General features: G+C 39.8%; 1 protein-coding gene across 1 annotated transcript in view; it reads left to right on the plus strand.

The window, feature by feature from the left end:
- The first annotated feature begins 873 nt into the window (after positions 1–873).
- LOC129848750 (probable E3 ubiquitin-protein ligase HERC1) overlaps positions 874–19741 on the plus strand; it is a 28081-nt gene continuing 9213 nt past the window's right edge. Inside the window, exons 1-4 of the mRNA XM_055915849.1 lie at positions 874–1061; positions 6867–6943; positions 11295–11547; positions 19465–19617. Coding sequence (XP_055771824.1) covers positions 1053–1061; positions 6867–6943; positions 11295–11547; positions 19465–19617 — 492 coding nt within the window. The 5' untranslated portion in view covers positions 874–1052. The remainder of the gene's footprint in view (positions 1062–6866; positions 6944–11294; positions 11548–19464; positions 19618–19741) is intronic.

Genomic DNA, 19741 nt, shown 5'->3' on the forward strand with positions numbered 1-19741 from the left:
CTCTCTCTCTCTCTCTCTCTCTACCTCCTCTCTCTCCATCCTCTACCTCCTCTCTCTCCCTCTCTCTCTCCATCCTCTACCCCCTCCCTCTCTCTCTCTCTCTCTCCCTCTCTCCATCCTCTACCTCCTCCCTCTCTCTCTCTCTGTCTCTACCTCCTTTCTCTCTCTCTCTCTCTCTCTCTTACTCCATCCTCTACCTCCTCTCTCTCTCTCTTTCTCTCTCTGCCTCTCTCTCTCCATCCTCCTCTCTCTCTCTCTCTCTCTCTCCATCCTCTACCTCCTCTCTCTCTCTTTTTCTCTCTGCCCCCTCTCTCTCTCTCTCTCTCTCTCTCTCTCTCTCTCTCTCTCTCCATCCTCTACCTCCTCCCTCTCTCTCTCTCTGTCTCTACCTCCTCTCTCTCTCTCTCTCTCTCTCTCTCTCTATCTCTCTCTCTCTCGCTCTCTCTCTCTCTCTCCATCCTCTACCTCCTCTCTCTGCCTCTCTCTCTCCATCCTCCTCTCTCTCTCCATCCTCCTCTCTCTCTCTCTCTCTCTCCATCCTCTACCTCCTCCCCCTCTCTCTCTCTGTCTCTACCTCCTCTCTCTCTCTCTCTCTCTCTACCTCCTCTCTCTCTCTCTCTCTCTCTCCATCCTCTACCTCCTCTCTCTCTCTCTGTCTCTCTCTCTCTCTCTCTCTCTCTCTCCATCCTCTACCTCCTCTCTCTGCCTCTTTCTCCATCCTCCTCTATCTCTCCATCCTCCTCTCTCTCTCTCTCTCTACCTCCTCTCTCTCTCCATCCTCCTCTCTCTCTCTCTCTACCTCCTCTCTCTCTCTCCATCCTCCTCTCTCTCTCTCTCTACCTCCTCTCTCTCTCCATCCTCCTCTCTCTCTCCATCCTCCTCTCTCTCTGTCCAGGGGTCGTAAGTGTAAGCCCATCTTTGTGCAGATAGCTCGTCAGGTGGTGAAGCTGAATGCGTCTGACCTGCGGCTGCCGTCCAGGGCCTGGAAGGTCAAGCTGGTGGGGGAGGGGGCCGACGATGCTGGAGGGGTGTTTGATGACACCATCACTGAGATGTGCCAGGTATAGTAACAGTATGACTACAGTAGGGTTTACAGTTAGATGTGTCATTTACAGTAGAGTTTACAGTTAGATATGTCAGTTACAGTAGAGTTTACAAGTAGATGTGTTATTTGCAGTAGAGTTTACAGTTAGATGTGTCATTTACAGTAGAGTTTACAGTTAGATGTGCCAGGTATAGTAACAGTATAACTACAGTAGAGTTTACAGTTAGATGTGTCAGCTACAGTAGAGTTTACAGTTAGATGTGCCAGGTATAATAACAGTATAACTACAGTAGAGTTTACAGTTAGATGTGTCAGGTATAATAACAGTATAACTACAGTAGAGTTTACAGTTAGATGTGTCAGGTATAGTAACAGTATAACTATAGTAGAGTTTACAGTTAGATGTGCCAGGTATAATAACAGTATAACTACAGTAGAGTTTACAGTTAGATGTGTCAGGTATAATAACAGTATAACTACAGTAGAGTTTACAGTTAGATGTGTCATATACAGTAGAGTTTACAGTTAGATGTGTCAGCTACAGTAGAGTTTACAGTTAATGTGCCAGGTATAGTAACAGTATAACTACAGTAGAGTTTACAGTTAGATGTCTCAGCTACAGTCGAGTTTACAGTTAGATGTGTCAGGTATAGTAACAGTATAACTACAGTAGAGTTTACAGTTAGAGGTGTCAGTTACAGTAGAGTTTACAGTTAGATGTGTCAGTTACAGTAGAGTTTACAGTTATGTCTCAGCTACAGTAGAATTTACAGTTAGATGTGTCAGTTACAGTAGAGTTTACAGTTAGATGTGCCAGGTATAGTAACAGTATAACTACAGTAGAGTTTACAGTTAGATGTGTCCGCTACAGTAGAGTTTACAGTTAGATGTGCCAGGTATAGTAACAGTATAACTACAGTAGGGTTTACAGTTAGATGTGTCAGCTACAGTAGGGTTTACAGTTAGATGTGTCAGTTACAGTAGAGTTTACAGTTAGATGTGTCATTTACAGTAGGGTTTACAGTTAGATGTGTCAGCTACAGTAGGGTTTACAGTTAGATGTGTCAGTTACAGTAGAGTTTACAGTTAGATGTGTCATTTACAGTAGGGTTTACAGTTAGATGTGTCAGCTACAGTAGAGTTTACAGTTAGATGTGTCATTTACAGTAGAGTTTACAGTTAGATGTTTCAGGTATAATAACAGTATAACTACAGTAGAGTTTACAGTTAGATGTGTCAGCTACAGTAGAGTTTACAGTTAGATGTGTCCTTTACAGTAGAGTTTACAGTTAGATGTGTCAGGTATAATAACAGTATAACTACAGTAGAGTTTACAGTTAGATGTGTCAGGTATAATAACAGTATAACTACAGTAGAGTTTACAGTTAGATGTGCCAGGTATAGTAACAGTATAACTACAGTAGAGTTTACAGTTAGATGTGTCAGGTATAATAACAGTATAACTACAGTAGAGTTTACAGTTAGATGTGTCAGCTACAGTAGAGTTTACAGTTAGATGTGTCAGGTATAGTAGAGTTTACAGTTAGATGTGTCAGGTATAGTAACAGTATAACTACAGTAGAGTTTACAGTTAGATGTGTCAGGTATAATAACAGTATAACTACAGTAGAGTTTACAGTTAGATGTGTCAGGTATAATAACAGTATAACTATAGTAGAGTTTACAGTTAGATGTGTCAGGTATAGTAGAGTTTACAGTTAGATGTGTCAGGTATAGTAACAGTATAACTACAGTAGAGTTTACAGTTAGATGTGTCAGGTATAGTAACAGTATAACTATAGTAGAGTTTACAGTTAGATGTGTCAGGTATAGTAACAGTATAACTACAGTAGAGTTTACAGTTAGATGTGCCAGGTATAATAACAGTATAACTACAGTAGAGTTTACAGTTAGATGTGTCAGGTATAGTAACAGTATAACTACAGTAGAGTTTACAGTTAGATGTGTCAGCTACAGTAGAGTTTACAGTTAGATGTGCCAGGTATAGTAACAGTATAACTACAGTAGGGTTTACAGTTAGATGTGTCAGGTATAGTAGGGTTTACAGTTAGATGTGCCAGGTATAGTAACAGTATAACTACAGTAGGGTTTACAGTTAGATGTGTCAGGTATAGTAGAGTTTACAGTTAGATGTGTCAGGTATAGTAACAGTATAACTATAGTAGAGTTTACAGTTAGATGTGTCAGGTATAATAACAGTATAACTACAGTAGAGTTTACAGTTAGATGTGTCAGGTATAATAACAGTATAACTACAGTAGAGTTTACAGTTAGATGTGCCAGGTATAGTAACAGTATAACTACAGTAGAGTTTACAGTTAGATGTGTCAGGTATAGTAACAGTATAACTACAGTAGAGTTTACAGTTAGATGTGCCAGGTATAATAACAGTATAACTACAGTAGAGTTTACAGTTAGATGTGCCATGTATAGTAACAGTATAACTACAGTAGAGTTTACAGTTAGATGTGTCAGGTATAGTAGAGTTTACAGTTAGATGTGTCAGCTACAGTAGAGTTTACAGTTAGATGTGCCAGGTATAGTAACAGTATAACTACAGTAGAGTTTACAGTTAGATGTGCCAGGTATAGTAACAGTATAACTACAGTAGAGTTTACAGTTAGATGTGTCAGGTATAGTAGAGTTTACAGTTAGATGTGTCAGGTATAGTAGAGTTTACAGTTAGATGTGTCAGGTATAGTAACAGTATAACTACAGTAGAGTTTACAGTTAGATGTGTCAGGTATAGTAACAGTATAACTACAGTAGAGTTTACAGTTAGATGTGCCAGGTATAGTAACAGTATAACTATAGTAGAGTTTACAGTTAGATGTGTCAGGTATAATAACAGTATAACTACAGTAGAGTTTACAGTTAGATGTGTCAGGTATAGTAACAGTATAACTACAGTAGGGTTTACAGTTAGATGTGTCAGGTATAGTAGAGTTTACAGTTAGATGTGTCAGGTATAGTAACAGTATAACTACAGTAGAGTTTACAGTTAGATGTGCCAGGTATAGTAACAGTATAACTACAGTAGAGTTTACAGTTAGATGTGTCAGGTATAGTAGAGTTTACAGTTAGATGTGTCAGGTATAGTAACAGTATAACTATAGTAGAGTTTACAGTTAGATGTGCCAGGTATAGTAGAGTTTACAGTTAGATGTGTCAGGTATAATAACAGTATAACTACAGTAGAGTTTACAGTTAGATGTGTCAGGTATAGTAACAGTATAACTACAGTAGAGTTTACAGTTAGATGTGCCAGGTATAGTAACAGTATAACTACAGTAGAGTTTACAGTTAGATGTGCCAGGTATAATAACAGTATAACTACAGTAGAGTTTACAGTTAGATGTGCCAGGTATAATAACAGTATAACTACAGTAGAGTTTACAGTTAGATGTGTCAGCTACAGTAGAGTTTACAGTTAGATGTGCCAGGTATAGTAACAGTATAACTACAGTAGAGTTTACAGTTAGATGTGTCAGTTAGTGACTGTATTATAAATAGTAGTGGGATAGTAACAGTAGAATTAGTGACTGTATTATAATAGTAGTGGGATAGTAACAGTAGAATTAGTGACTGTATTATAATAGTAGTGGGATAGTAACAGTAGAATTAGTGACTGTATTATAATAATGGTGGGATAGTAACAGTAGAATTAGTGACTGTATTATAAATAGTGGTGGGATAGTAACAGTAGAATTAGTGACTGTATTATAATAGTAGTGGGATAGTAACAGTAGAATTAGTGACTGTATTATAAAAGTAGTGGGATAGTAACAGTAGAATTAGTGACTGTATTATAATAGTGGTGGGATAGTAACAGTAGAATTAGTGACTGTATTATAATAGTAGTGGGATAGTAACAGTAGAATTAGTGACTGTATTATAAATAGTAGTGAGATAGTAACAGTAGAATTAGTGACTGTATTATAAATAGTATTGAGATAGTAACAGTAGAATTAGTGACTGTATTATAAATAGTATTGAGATAGTAACAGTAGAATTAGTGACTGTATTATAATAGTAGTGGGATAGTAACAGTAGAATTAGTGACTGTATTATAAATAGTAGTGAGATAGTAACAGTAGAATTAGTGACTGTATTATAATAGTGGTGGGATAGTAACAGTAGAATTAGTGACTGTATTATAAATAGTATTGAGATAGTAACAGTAGAATTAGTGACTGTATTATAAATAGTATTGAGATAGTAACAGTAGAATTAGTGACTGTATTATAAATAGTATTGAGATAGTAACAGTAGAATTAGTGACTGTATTATAAATAGTAGTGGGATAGTAACTGTAGAATTAGTGACTGTATTATAATAGTGGTGGGATAGTAACAGTAGAATTAGTGACTGTATTATAAATAGTAGTGGGATAGTAACAGTAGAATTAGTGTCTGTATTATAAATAGTATTGAGATAGTAACAGTAGAATTAGTGACTGTATTATAAATAGTATTGAGATAGTAACAGTAGAATTAGTGACTGTATTATAAATAGTAGTGGGATAGTAACAGTAGAATTAGTGGCTGTATTATAATAGTAGTGGGATAGTAACAGTAGAATTAGTGACTGTATTATAAATAGTAGTGGGATAGTAACAGTAGAATTAGTGACTGTATTATAATAGTGGTGGGATAGTAACAGTAGAATTAGTGACTGTATTATAATAGTAGTGGGATAGTAACAGTAGAATTAGTGACTGTATTATAATAGTGGTGGGATAGTAACAGTAGAATTAGTGACTGTATTATAATAGTGGTGGGATAGTAACAGTAGAATTAGTGACTGTATTATAAATAGTAGTGGGATAGTAACAGTAGAATTAGTGACTGTATTATAAATAGTAGTGAGATAGTAACAGTAGAATTAGTGACTGTATTATAAATAGTACTGGGATAGTAACAGTAGAATTAGTGACTGTATTATAAATAGTAGTGAGATAGTAACAATAGAATTAGTGACTGTATAGTAGTGGGATAGTAACAGTAGAATTAGTGACTGTATTATAATAGTAGTGGGATAGTAACAGTAGAATTAGTGACTGTATTATAATAGTAGTGGGATAGTAACAGTAGAATTAGTGACTGTATTATAATAGTAGTGGGATAGTAACAGTAGAATTAGTGACTGTATTATAATAGTAGTGGGATAGTAACAGTAGAATTAGTGACTGTATTATAAATAGTACTGGGATAGTAACAGTAGAATTAGTGACTGTATTATAAATAGTACTGGGATAGTAACAGTAGAATTAGTGACTGTATTATAAATAGTAGTGGGATAGTAACAGTAGAATTAGTGACTGTATTATAATAGTACTGGGATACTAACAGTAGAATTAGTGGCTGTATTATAAATAGTAGTGAGATAGTAACAGTAGAATTAGTGACTGTATTATAAATAGTAGTGAGATAGTAACAGTAGAATTAGTGACTGTATTATAATAGTAGTGGGATAGTAACAGTAGAATTAGTGACTGTATTATAATAGTATTGAGATAGTAACAGTAGAATTAGTGACTATATTATAAATCTATGTATTTGAGATAGTAACATACATTCTAAGTGGTTTGTTGTTTTGGATTTGGGAGCAGAGCCTCAGTCTCAACATGAAGTCATTTCCTTGTTGTGTCTGCAGTATGTTCTTGTCTATTCTTCTGAGTTTATCCATATTTTCTAGTTTCCGGAAATGTTCAACTAACAACGAGTCAGAAAAGTGATATTATTTAGAGACAGGCTGTGGACAGGATATCTTGTGAGACTGACGCCTATTTCCTGTGTAGGAGTTGGAGACAGGAGTAGTGGATCTCCTCATCCCGTCCCCCAACGCCACAGCTGAGGTGGGCTACAACAGAGACAGGTGAGGACTGGCGAGGACACCAACAGAGACACACAGTACCTCATTACTGACACGCTGTCTCATTACCAGTCACCGTATAGAGACAGTACCACATTACCAGTCACCATATAGAGACAGTACCACATTACCAGTCACCATATAGAGACAGCACCTCATTACTGACACGCTGTCTCATTACTAGTCACCGTATAGAGACAGTACCACATAACCAGTCACCATATAGAGACAGTACCACATTACCAGTCACCATATAGAGACAGTACCACATTACCAGTCACCATATAGAGACAGTACCACATTACTGACACGCTGTCTCATTACTAGTCACCGTATAGAGACAGTACCACATAACCAGTCACCATATAGAGACAGTACCACATTACCAGTCACCATATAGAGACAGTACCACATTACCAGTCACCATATAGAGACAGTACCACATTACCAGTCACCATATAGAGACAGTACCACATAACCAGTCACCATATAGAGACAGTACCACATTACCAGTCACCATATAGAGACAGTACCACATTACCAGTCACCATATAGAGACAGTACCACATTACTGACACGCTGTCTCATTACCAGTCACCATATAGAGACAGTACCACATTACCAGTCACCATATAGAGACAGTACCACATTACCAGTCACCATATAGAGACAGTACCACATTACCAGTCACCATATAGAGACAGTACCACATAACCAGTCACCATATAGAGACAGTACCACATTACCAGTCACCATATAGAGACAGCACCTCATTACTGACACGCTGTCTCATTACTAGTCACCATATAGAGACAGTACCACATTACCAGTCACCATATAGAGACAGTACCTCATTACCAGTCACCATATAGAGACAGTACCACATTACCAGTCACTGTATAGAGACAGTACCACATTACCAGTCACTGTATAGAGACAGTACCACATTACTGACACGCTGTCTCATTACCAGTCACCATATAGAGACAGTACCACATTACCAGTCACCATATAGAGACAGTACCACATTACCAGTCACCATATAGAGACAGTACCACATTACTGACACGCTGTCTCATTACCAGTCACCATAGAGACAGTACCACATTACCAGTCACCATATAGAGACAGTACCACATTACCAGTCACCATATAGAGACAGTACCACATTACTGACACGCTGTCTCATTACCAGTCACCATATAGAGACAGTACCTCATTACCAGTCACCGTATAGAGACAGTACCACATTACCAGTCACCATATAGAGACAGTACCACATTACTGACACGCTGTCTCATTACCAGTCACCATATAGAGACAGTACCACATTACCAGTCACCATATAGAGACAGTACCTCATTACCAGTCACCATATAGAGAGAGTACCACATTACCAGTCACCATATAGAGACAGTACCACATTACCAGTCACCATATAGAGACAGTACCACATTACCAGTCACCATATAGAGACAGTACCACATTACCAGTCACCATATAGAGACAGTACCACATTACCAGTCACCATATAGAGACAGTACCACATAACCAGTCACCGTATAGAGACAGTACCTCATTACCAGTCACCATATAGAGACAGTACCACATTACCAGTCACCATATAGAGACAGTACCACATTACTGACACGCTGTCTCATTACCATTCACCATATAGAGACAGTACCTCATTGCCAGTCACCATATAGAGACAGTACCACATTACCAGTCACCATATAAAGACAGTACCTCATTACTGACACGCTGTCTCATTACCAGTCACCATATAGAGACAGTACCACATTACCAGTCACCATATAGAGACAGTACCACATTACCAGTCACCATATAGAGACAGTACCACATTACCAGTCACCATATAGAGACAGTACCACATTACCAGTCACCATATAGAGACAGTACCACATTACTGACACGCTGTCTCATTACCAGTCACCATATAGAGACAGTACCACATTACCAGTCACCATATAGAGACAGTACCTCATTACCAGTCACCGTATAGAGACAGTACCACATTACTGACACGCTGTCTCATTACCAGTCACCATATAGAGACAGTACCTCATTACCAGTCACCATATAGAGACAGTACCACATTACCAGTCACCATATAGAGACAGTACCACATTACCAGTCACCATATAGAGACAGTACCACATTACCAGTCACCATATAGAGACAGTACCACATTACCAGTCACCATATAGAGACAGTACCACATTACCAGTCACCATATAGAGACAGTACCACATTACTGACACGCTGTCTCATTACCAGTCACCATATAGAGACAGTACCTCATTACCAGTCACCATATAGAGACAGTACCACATTACCATTCACCATATAGAGACAGTACCACATTACCAGTCACCATATAGAGACAGTACCACATTACTGACACGCTGTCTCATTACCAGTCACCATATAGAGACAGTACCTCATTACCAGTCACCATATAGAGACAGTACCTCATTACCAGTCACCATATAGAGAGAGTACCACATTACCAGGCACCATATAGAGACAGTACCACATTACCAGTCACCATATAGAGACAGTACCACATTACTGACACGCTGTCTCATTACCAGTCACCATATAGAGACAGTACCACATTACCAGTCACCATATAGAGACAGTACCACATTACCAGTCACCATATAGAGACAGTACCTCATTACCAGTCACCATATAGAGACAGTACCACATTACCAGTCACCATATAGAGACAGTACCTCATTACCAGTCACCATATAGAGACAGTACCACATTACCAGTCACCATATAGAGACAGTACCTCATTACCAGTCACCATATAGAGACAGTACCACATTACCAGTCACCATATAGAGACAGTACCACATTACTGACACGCTCTCTCATTACCAGTCACCATATAGAGACAGTACCACATTACCAGTCACCATATAGAGACAGTACCACATTACCAGTCACCATATAGAGACAGTACCACATTACTGACACGCTGTCTCATTACCAGTCACCATATAGAAACAGTACCACATTACCAGTCACCATATAGAGACAGTACCACATTACCAGTCACCATATAGAGACAGTACCACATTACAGACACGCTGTCTCATTACCAGTCACCATATAGAGACAGTACCTCATTACCAGTCACCATATAGAGACAGTACCACATTACCAGTCACCATATAGAGACAGTACCTCATTACCAGTCACCATATAGAGACAGTACCACATTACCAGTCACCATATAGAGACAGTACCACATTACTGACACGCTGTCTCATTACCAGTCACCATATAGAGACAGTACCACATTACCAGTCACCATATAGAGACAGTACCAGATTACCAGTCACCATATAGAGACAGTACCACATTACCAGTCACCATATAGAGACAGTACCACATTACTGACATATTCTGTGTTAGTCTATATGACTCTATGTTATGGGCCACTACAGAGGTATAGTCTATATGACTCTATGTTAATGGCCACTACAGAGGTATAGTCTATATGACTCTATGTTATGGGCCACTACAGAGGTATAGTCTATATGACTCTGTGTTATGGGCCACTACAGAGGTATAGTCTATATGACTCTATGTTATGGGCCATTACAGAGGTATAGCCTATATGACTCTGTGTTATGGCCCACTACAGAGGTATAGTCTATATGACTCTATGTTATGGGCCACTACAGAGGTATAGTCTATATGACTCTATGTTATGGGCCACTACAGAGGTATAGTCTATATGACTCTATGTTATGGGCCACTACAGAGGTATAGTCTATATGACTCTATGTTATGGGCCACTACAGAGGTATAGTCTATATGACTCTATGTTTTGGGCCACTACAGAGGTATAGTCTATATGACTCTATGTTATGGGCCACTACAGAGGTATAGTCTATATGACTCTATGTTATGGGCCACTACAGAGGTATAGTCTATATGACTCTATGTTATGGGCCACTACAGAGGTATAGTCTATATGACTCTATGTTATGGGCCACTACAGAGGTATAGTCTATATGACTCTATGTTATGGGCCATGACAGAGGTATAGTCTATATGACTCTATGTTATGGGCCACTACAGAGGTATAGTCTATATGACTCTATGTTATGGGCCACTACAGAGGTATAGTCTATATGACTCTATGTTATGGGCCACTACAGAGGTATAGTCTATATGACTCTATGTTATGGGCCATTACAGAGGTATAGTCTATATGACTCTATGTTATGGGCCACTACAGAGGTATAGTCTATATGACTCTATGTTATGGGCCACTCAGGTCAACTCTAAACGTCCCTCGTTCCCCCAGGTTCCTGCTGAGCCCGTCAGCCTGTCTGGATGAGCAGCTCCTCCAGTTGAAGTTCCTGGGCATCCTGATGGGGGTGGCTATCCGGACCAAGAAGCCCTTGGACCTGCACCTTGCGCCCCTGGTGTGGAAGCAGCTGTGTTGTATTCCTCTGGTCCTGGAGGATCTGGAGGAGGTGGACCTGCTCTACGTTCAGACACTCAACAGCATTCTTCACATTGAAGACAGCGGCATCACAGAGGATAATTTCCACGAGGTGATACTTTTATTCAGGCTTTTTTTCCCCCTCAACTGAAGGTCAGGAGCTATGATATTGGTATGAGGAGGAGAGGGAAAGAGAGAGAAAGAAGCTTGGAGGAGAGGGAAAGGGAGAGGGAAAGGGAGACAGAGAAGCTTGGAGGAGAGGGAAAGGGAGAGGGAAAGGGAGACAGAGAAGCTTGGAGGAGAGGGAAAGGGAGAGGGAAAGGGAGACAGAGAAGCTTGGAGGAGAGGGAAAGGGAGAGGGAAAGGGAGACAGAGAAGCTTGGAGGAGAGGGAAAGGGAGAGGGAAAGGGAGACAGAGAGCTTGGAGGAGAGGGAAAGGGAGAGGGAAAGGGAGACAGAGAAGCTTGGAGGAGAGGGAAAGGGAGACAGAGAAGCTTGGAGGAGAGGGAAAGGGAGAGGGAAAGGGAGACAGAGAAGCTTGGAGGAGAGGGAAAGGGAGAGGGAAAGGGAGACAGAGAAGCTTGGAGGAGAGGGAAAGGGAGAGGGAAAGGGAGACAGAGAAGCTTGGAGGAGAGGGAAAGGGAGACAGAGAAGCTTGGAGGAGAGGGAAAGGGAGAGGGAAAGGGAGACAGAGAAGCTTGGAGGAGAGGGAAAGAGAGACAGAGAAGCTTGGAGGAGAGGGAAAGGGAAAGGGAGACAGAGAAGCTTGGAGGAGAGGGAAAGGGAAAGGGAGACAGAGAAGCTTGGAGGAGAGGGAAAGAGAGACAGAGAAGCTTGGAGGAGAGGGAAAGGGAGACAGAGAAGCTTGGAGGAGAGGGAAAGGGAGACAGAGAAGCTTGGAGGAGAGGGAAAGGGAGAGGGAAAGGGAGACAGAGAAGCTTGGAGGAGAGGGAAAGAGAGACAGAGAAGCTTGGAGGAGAGGGAAAGGGAGACAGAGAAGCTTGGAGGAGAGGGAAAGGGAGAGGGAAAGGGAGACAGAGAAGCTTGGAGGAGAGGGAAAGGGAGAGGGAAAGGGAGACAGAGAAGCTTGGAGGAGAGGGAAAGGGAGCGGGAAAGGGAGACAGAGAAGCTTGGAGGAGAGGGAAAGGGAGACAGAGAAGCTTGGAGGAGAGGGAAAGGGAGACAGAGAAGCTTGGAGGAGAGGGAAAGGGAGAGGGAAAGGGAGACAGAGAAGCTTGGAGGAGAGGGAAAGGGAGAGGGAAAGGGAGACAGAGAAGCTTGGAGGAGAGTGATGGTTCACATCCATTCAGTTTGGATTCAATGCTGGAACTGACATGGATGGAGATTTGACTTGGAAACTAGCCTAGAAAATGTGAGGTCTCTCGGTATGGTGATAATATGGTGATAATATGGTATGGTGAGGTCTCTCAGTATGGTGGTAATATGGTATGGTGATAATATGGTATAGTGATAATATGGTATGGTGATAATATGGTGATGATATGGTATGGTGTTAATATGGTATGGTGATAATATGGTATGGTGATAATATGGTGATAATATGGTATGGTGATAATATGTTATGGTGATAATATGGTGATAATATGGTATAGTGATACTATGGTATGGTGATAATATGGTATAGTGATAATATGGTGTGGTGATAATATGGTATAGTGATAATATGGTGTGGTGATAATATGGTATAGTGATAATATGGTGTGGTGATAATATGGTGTGGTGAGGTCTCTCAGTATGGTGATAATATGGTGGTAATATGGTATGGTGATAATATGGTATGGTGATAATATGTTATGGTGATAATATGTTATGGTGATAATATGGTGATAATATGGTATGGTGATAATATGTTATGGTGATAATATGGTGATAATATGGTATAGTGATAATATGGTATGGTGATAATATGGTATGGGGATAATATGGTATGTGTAAAGGCAGTCATTGTTGTTCTCCTCCTCAAACGAGGAGGAGCATGGATAGGACCAAGATGCGGATTGAGGGAAATAAGCCATCTTTTAATGAAAACAGCAAAACAAGACACTACAAAACTACAAAACAACAAACGTGACTAACCTTCAACTGTCCTGTGAGGACACAGGAACAAACACCCACAAAACACCAGTGAAATCCTGGCTGCCTTTGTATGACTCTCAATTAGAGACAAACAATACACACCTGTCTCTAATTGAGAATCATACCAGGCCGAACACAAAACCCCACATAGAAATACAAACATAGACAAACCCACCCAACTCACGCCCTGACCAACTAAAATGAATACAAAACAAAGGAAAACAGGTCAGGAACGTGACAGTATGGTGATAATATGGTACGGTGATAATATGGTATAGTGATAATATGGTATGGTGGTTTATGGTATGGTGGTAATATAGTATGGTGATGGTATGGTGATAATATGGTATGGTGATGATATGGTATGGTGATAATATGGTATGGTGATAATATGGTATGGTGAGGTCTCTCAGTATGGTGATAATATGGTATGGTGATAATATGGTGATAATATGGTATGGTGATAATATGGTATGGTGATAATATGGTATGGTGATAATATGGTATGGTGAGGTCTCTCAGTATGGTGATAATATGGTATGGTGATAATATGGTACGGTGATAATATGGTATGGTGATGATATGGTATGGTGATAATATGGTATGGGGATAATATAGTATGGTGATAATATGGTATGGTGATAATATGGTATGGTGAGGTCTCTCAGTATGGTGATAATATGGTATGGTGATAATATGGTATGGTGAGGTCTCTCAGTATGGTGATAATATGGTATGGTGATAATATGGTATGGTGAGCTCTCTCAGTATGGTGATAATATGGTATGGGGATAATATGGTATGGTGGTAATATAGTATGGTGATAATATGGTATTGTGATGGTATGGTATGGTGAATTCTCTCTGTATGGTGATAATATGGTATGGTGATAATATGGTATGGTGAGGTCTCTCAGTATGGTGATAATATGGTATGGTGATAATATGGTATGGTGATAATATGGTATGGTGATAATATGGTATGGTGACGTCTCTCAGTATGGTGATAATATGGCGATAATATAGTATGGTGAGGTCTCAGTATGGTGATAATATGGTATGGTGATAATATGGTATGGTGATAATATGGTATGGTGAGGTCTCTCAGTATGGTGATAATATGGTATGGTGATAATATGGTATGGTGATAATATGGTATGGTGATGATATGGTATGGTGATAATATGGTATGGGGATAATATGGTATGGTGATAATATGGTATGGTGAGGTCTCTCAGTATGGTGATAATATGGTATGGTGATAATATGGTATGGTGAGGTCTCTCAGTATGGTGATAATATGGTATGGTGATAATATGGTATGGTGAGGTCTCTCAGTATGGTGATAATATGGTATGGTGATAATATGGTGATAATATGGTATGGTGATAATATGGTATGGTGATAATATGGCATGGTGATAATATGGTACGGTGATAATTTGGTATAGTGATAATATGGTGTGGTGATAATATGGTATGGTGATAATATGGTATGGTGATAATATGGTACGGTGATAATATGGTATGGTGATAATATGGTATGGTGATAATATGGTATGGTGATAATATGGTGTGGTGATAATATGGTATGATGGTAATATGGTGATAATATGGTATGGTGATAATATGGTATGGTGATAATATGATATGGGGATAATTTGGTATGGTGATAATATGGTGATAATATGGTATGGTGATAATATAGTATGATGGTAATATGGTATGGTGATAATATGGTATGGGGATAATATGGTATGGTGATAATATGGTACGGTGATAATATGGTACAGTGATAATATGGTACGGTGATAATATGGTGTGGTGGTAATATGGTATGGTGGTAATATAGTATGGGGATAATATGGTATGGTGATAATATGGTACGGTGATAATATGGTACGGTGATAATATGGTGTGGTGGTAATATGGTATGGTGGTAATATAGTATGGTGATAATATGGTATGGTGATAATATGGTACGGTGATAATATGGTGTGGTGATAATATGTGTGGTGATAATATGGTATGGTGAGCTCTCTCAGTATGGTGATAATATGGTATGGGGATAATATGGTATGGTGGTAATATAGTATGGTGATAATATGGTATGGTGATAATATGGTATTGTGATGGTATGGTATGGTGAATTCTCTCTGTATGGTGATAATATGGTATGGTGATAATATGGTATGGTGAGGTCTCTCAGTATGGTGATAATATGGTATGGTGATAATATGGTATGGTGACGTCTCTCAGTATGGTGATAATATGGCGATAATATAGTATGGTGAGGTCTCAGTATGGTGATAATATGGTATGGTGAGGTCTCTCAGTATGGGGATAATATGGTATGGTGAGGTCCCTCAGTATGGTGATAATATGGTGTGGTGAGGTCTCAGTATGGTGATAATATGGTGGTAATATGGTATGGTGAGGTCTCTCCGTTTGGTGATAATATGGTGATAATATGGTATGGTGATAATATGGTATGGTGAGGTCGCAGTATGGTGATAATATGGTGTGGTGATAATATGGTATGGTGATACTATGGTATGGTGATAATATGGTATGGTGAGGTCTCTCAGTATGGTGATAATATGGTATGGTGATAATATGGTATGGTGATAATATGCGATGGTGATGGTATGGTGATAATATGGTATGGTGATAATATGGTATGGTGAGGTCTCTCAGTATGGTGATAATATGGTATGGTGAGGTCTCTCAGTATGGTGATAATATGGTGATAATATAATATGGCGATAATATAGTATGGTGAGGTCTCAGTATGGTGATAATATGGTATGGTGATAATATGGTATGGTGATAATATGGTATGGTGAGGTCTCAGTATGGTGATAATATGGGATGGTGAGGTCTCAGTATGGTGATATGGTATGGTGATAATATGGTATGGTGAGGTCTCTCAGTATGGTGATAATATGGTATGGTGATAATATGGTACAGTGATAATATGGTATGGTGATAATATGGTACGGTGATAATATGGTACGGTGATAATTTGGTATGGTGATAATATGGCATGGTGATAATATGGTACGGTGATAATTTGGTACAGTGATAAAATGGTGTGGTGATAATATGGTATGGTGATAATATGGTATGGTGATTATATGGTATGGTGATAATATGGTATGGTGATAATATGGTATGGTGATAATATGGTGTGGTGATAATATGGTATGATGGTAATATGGTGATAATATGGTATGGTGATAATATGGTATGGTGATAATATGGTATGGCGATAATATGGTATGGGGATAATATGGTATGGTGATAATATGGTGATAATATGGTATGGTGATAATATAGTATGATGGTAATTTGGTATGGCGATAATATGGTATGGGGATAATATGGTATGGTGATAATATGGTACGGTGATAATATGGTACGGTGATAATATGGTATGGTGAGGTCTCTCAGTATGGTGATAATATGGTATGGGGATAATATGGTATGGTGGTAATATAGTATGGTGGTAATATGGTATGGTGGTAATATGGTATGGTTGTAATATGGTATGGTGATAATATGGTATGGTGAGGTCTCTCAGTATGGTGATAATATGGTGTGGTGTGAATATGGTATGGTGATAATATGGTGTGGTGTGAATATGGTATGGTGAGGTCTCTCAGTATGGTGATAATATGGTATGGTGATAATATGGTATGGTGATAATATGGTATGGTGAGGTCTCTCAGTATGGTGATAATATGGTATGGTGATAATATGGTGATAATATGGTATGGTGATAATATGGTATGGTGATAATATGGTATGGTGAGGTCTCTCAGTATGGTGATAATATGGTATGGTGATAATATGGTATGGTGATAATATGGTGATAATATGGTATGGTGATAATATGGTATGGTGATAATATGGTATGGGGATAATATGGTATGGTGATAATATAGTATGATGGTAATATGGTATGGCGATAATATGGTATGGGGATAATATGGTATGGTGATAATATGGTACGGTGATAATATGGTACGGTGATAATATGGTGTGGTGATAATATGGTATGGTGGTAATATAGTATGGGGATAATATGGTATGGTGATAATATGGTACGGTGATAATATGGTACGGTGATAATATGGTGTGGTGATAATATGGTGTGGTGATAATATGGTATGGTGAGGTCTCTCAGTATGGTGATAATATGTTATGGGGATAATATGGTATGGTGGTAATATAGTATGGTGGTAATATGGTATGGTGGTAATATAGTATGGTTGTAATATGGTATGGTGAGGTCTCTCAGTATGATGATAATATGGTACGGTGATAATATGGTACGGTGATAATATGGTATGGTGAGGTCTCTCAGTATGGTGATAATATGGTATGGTGATAATATGGTATGGTGAGGTCTCAGTATGGAATAATATGGTATGGTGATAATATGGTATGGTGAATTCTCTCAGTATGGTGGTAATATGGTATGGTGATAATATGGTACGGTGATAATATGGTGTGGTGAGGTCTCTCAGTATGGTGATAATATGGTATGGTGATAATATGGTATGGTGAGGTCTCTCAGTATGGTGATAATATGGTATGGTGAGGTCTCTCAGTATGGTGATAATATGGTATGGTGATAATATGGTATGGTGAGGTCTCTCAGTATGGTGATAATATGGTATGGTGGTAATATGTTATGGTGATAATATGGAATGGTGATAATATGGTATGGTGGTAATATGGTATGGTGATAATATGGAATGGTGATAATATGGTATGGTGGTAATATGGTATGGTGATAATATGGTATGGTGATAATATGGTATGGTGATAATATGGTATGGTGATAATATGGTATGGTGAGGTCCCTCAGTATGGTGATAATATGGTACGGTGATAATATGGTACGGTGATAATATGGTGTGGTGAGGTCTCTCAGTATGGTGATAATATGGTATGGTGAGGTCTCTCAGTATGGTGATAATATGGTATGGTGGTAATATGGTATGGTGATAATATGGTATGGTGGTAATATGGTATGGTGATAATATGGTATGGTGGTAATATGGTATGGTGATAATATGGTATGGTGGTAATATGGTATGGTGGTAATATGGTATGGTGGTAATATGGTATGGTGATAATATTGTATGGTGGTAATATGGTATGGTGGTAATATGGTATGGTGATAATATGGTATGGTGATAATATGGTATGGTGATAATATGGTATGGTGATAATATGGTATGGTGAGGCCCCTAGCAATTCCCAGCTCTAACTGGTACACTGTGTTTCTCCCCCCCCCCCCCAACCCAACCCCTCCTCACCATTCTGGCTCTGGTTCTTATTGATACACAATGGCCAACCTTCGTTCCCCCCGACACACACACATAACCACTGCACTGTGACTCTACTGGGCTGGACCGGGCTCTCTCTCTCTCTCTCTCACACAGACACACACACACACACATACTGGAATGCAAGGGTCCTGTTGATGCAGCACATCCTGTCTGCCGATTGGCCAATTGGCCTGCCTCCCAGGACGGACCACAGCCAGGATAGATAGAGGGAGTCCAGAGAGGGAGAGGAAGGGAGGGGGGGGGGGGGGGGGGGGGGGGAGAGACATGGCCTCCCAGTCTTGTGAAGGAAGGACCACAGCCAGGGGAAAGAGAGGGGTAATGGAGGAGAGGAGGGAGAGACAGGGCCTCTCAGGCCCACACTCTCCTAGCCAAGAGAGGGAAAGATGGAGGAAGGAGCGGGAGGAGAGAGAGAGACAGGGAATAAAGAGGAAGGGACTGTATCTCCTGATCTGACAGGATACTGAATCAACTCTCTACAAAATGAATTGACTCCAACTTGAACCAACTTGAATTCAGATGATGTGATGTTTTACTGTTGTGTTCCCCCCCCCCCCCCCCCCCCCCCCTCTAGATGATTCCTCTGGATTCGTTTGTGGGTCAGAGTGCAGACGGTAAGATGGTTCCTATTATCCCCGGTGGAAACAGCATCCCGCTGACCTTCTCCAACAGGAAGGAGTATGTAGCCCGGGCCATCGAGTACCGCCTGCACGAGATAGACAGACAGGTACGACACAGACACACACAGACAACCCCATCGAGTACCGCCTGCACGAGATAGACAGACAGGTACGACACACACACAGACAACCCCATCAAGTACCGCCTGCACTAGATAGACAGAACGGTAT

The sequence above is a fragment of the Salvelinus fontinalis genome, unplaced genomic scaffold (genome assembly GCF_029448725.1).
Source record: "Salvelinus fontinalis isolate EN_2023a unplaced genomic scaffold, ASM2944872v1 scaffold_1151, whole genome shotgun sequence".
Classification (NCBI taxonomy): Eukaryota; Metazoa; Chordata; class Actinopteri; order Salmoniformes; family Salmonidae; genus Salvelinus; species Salvelinus fontinalis.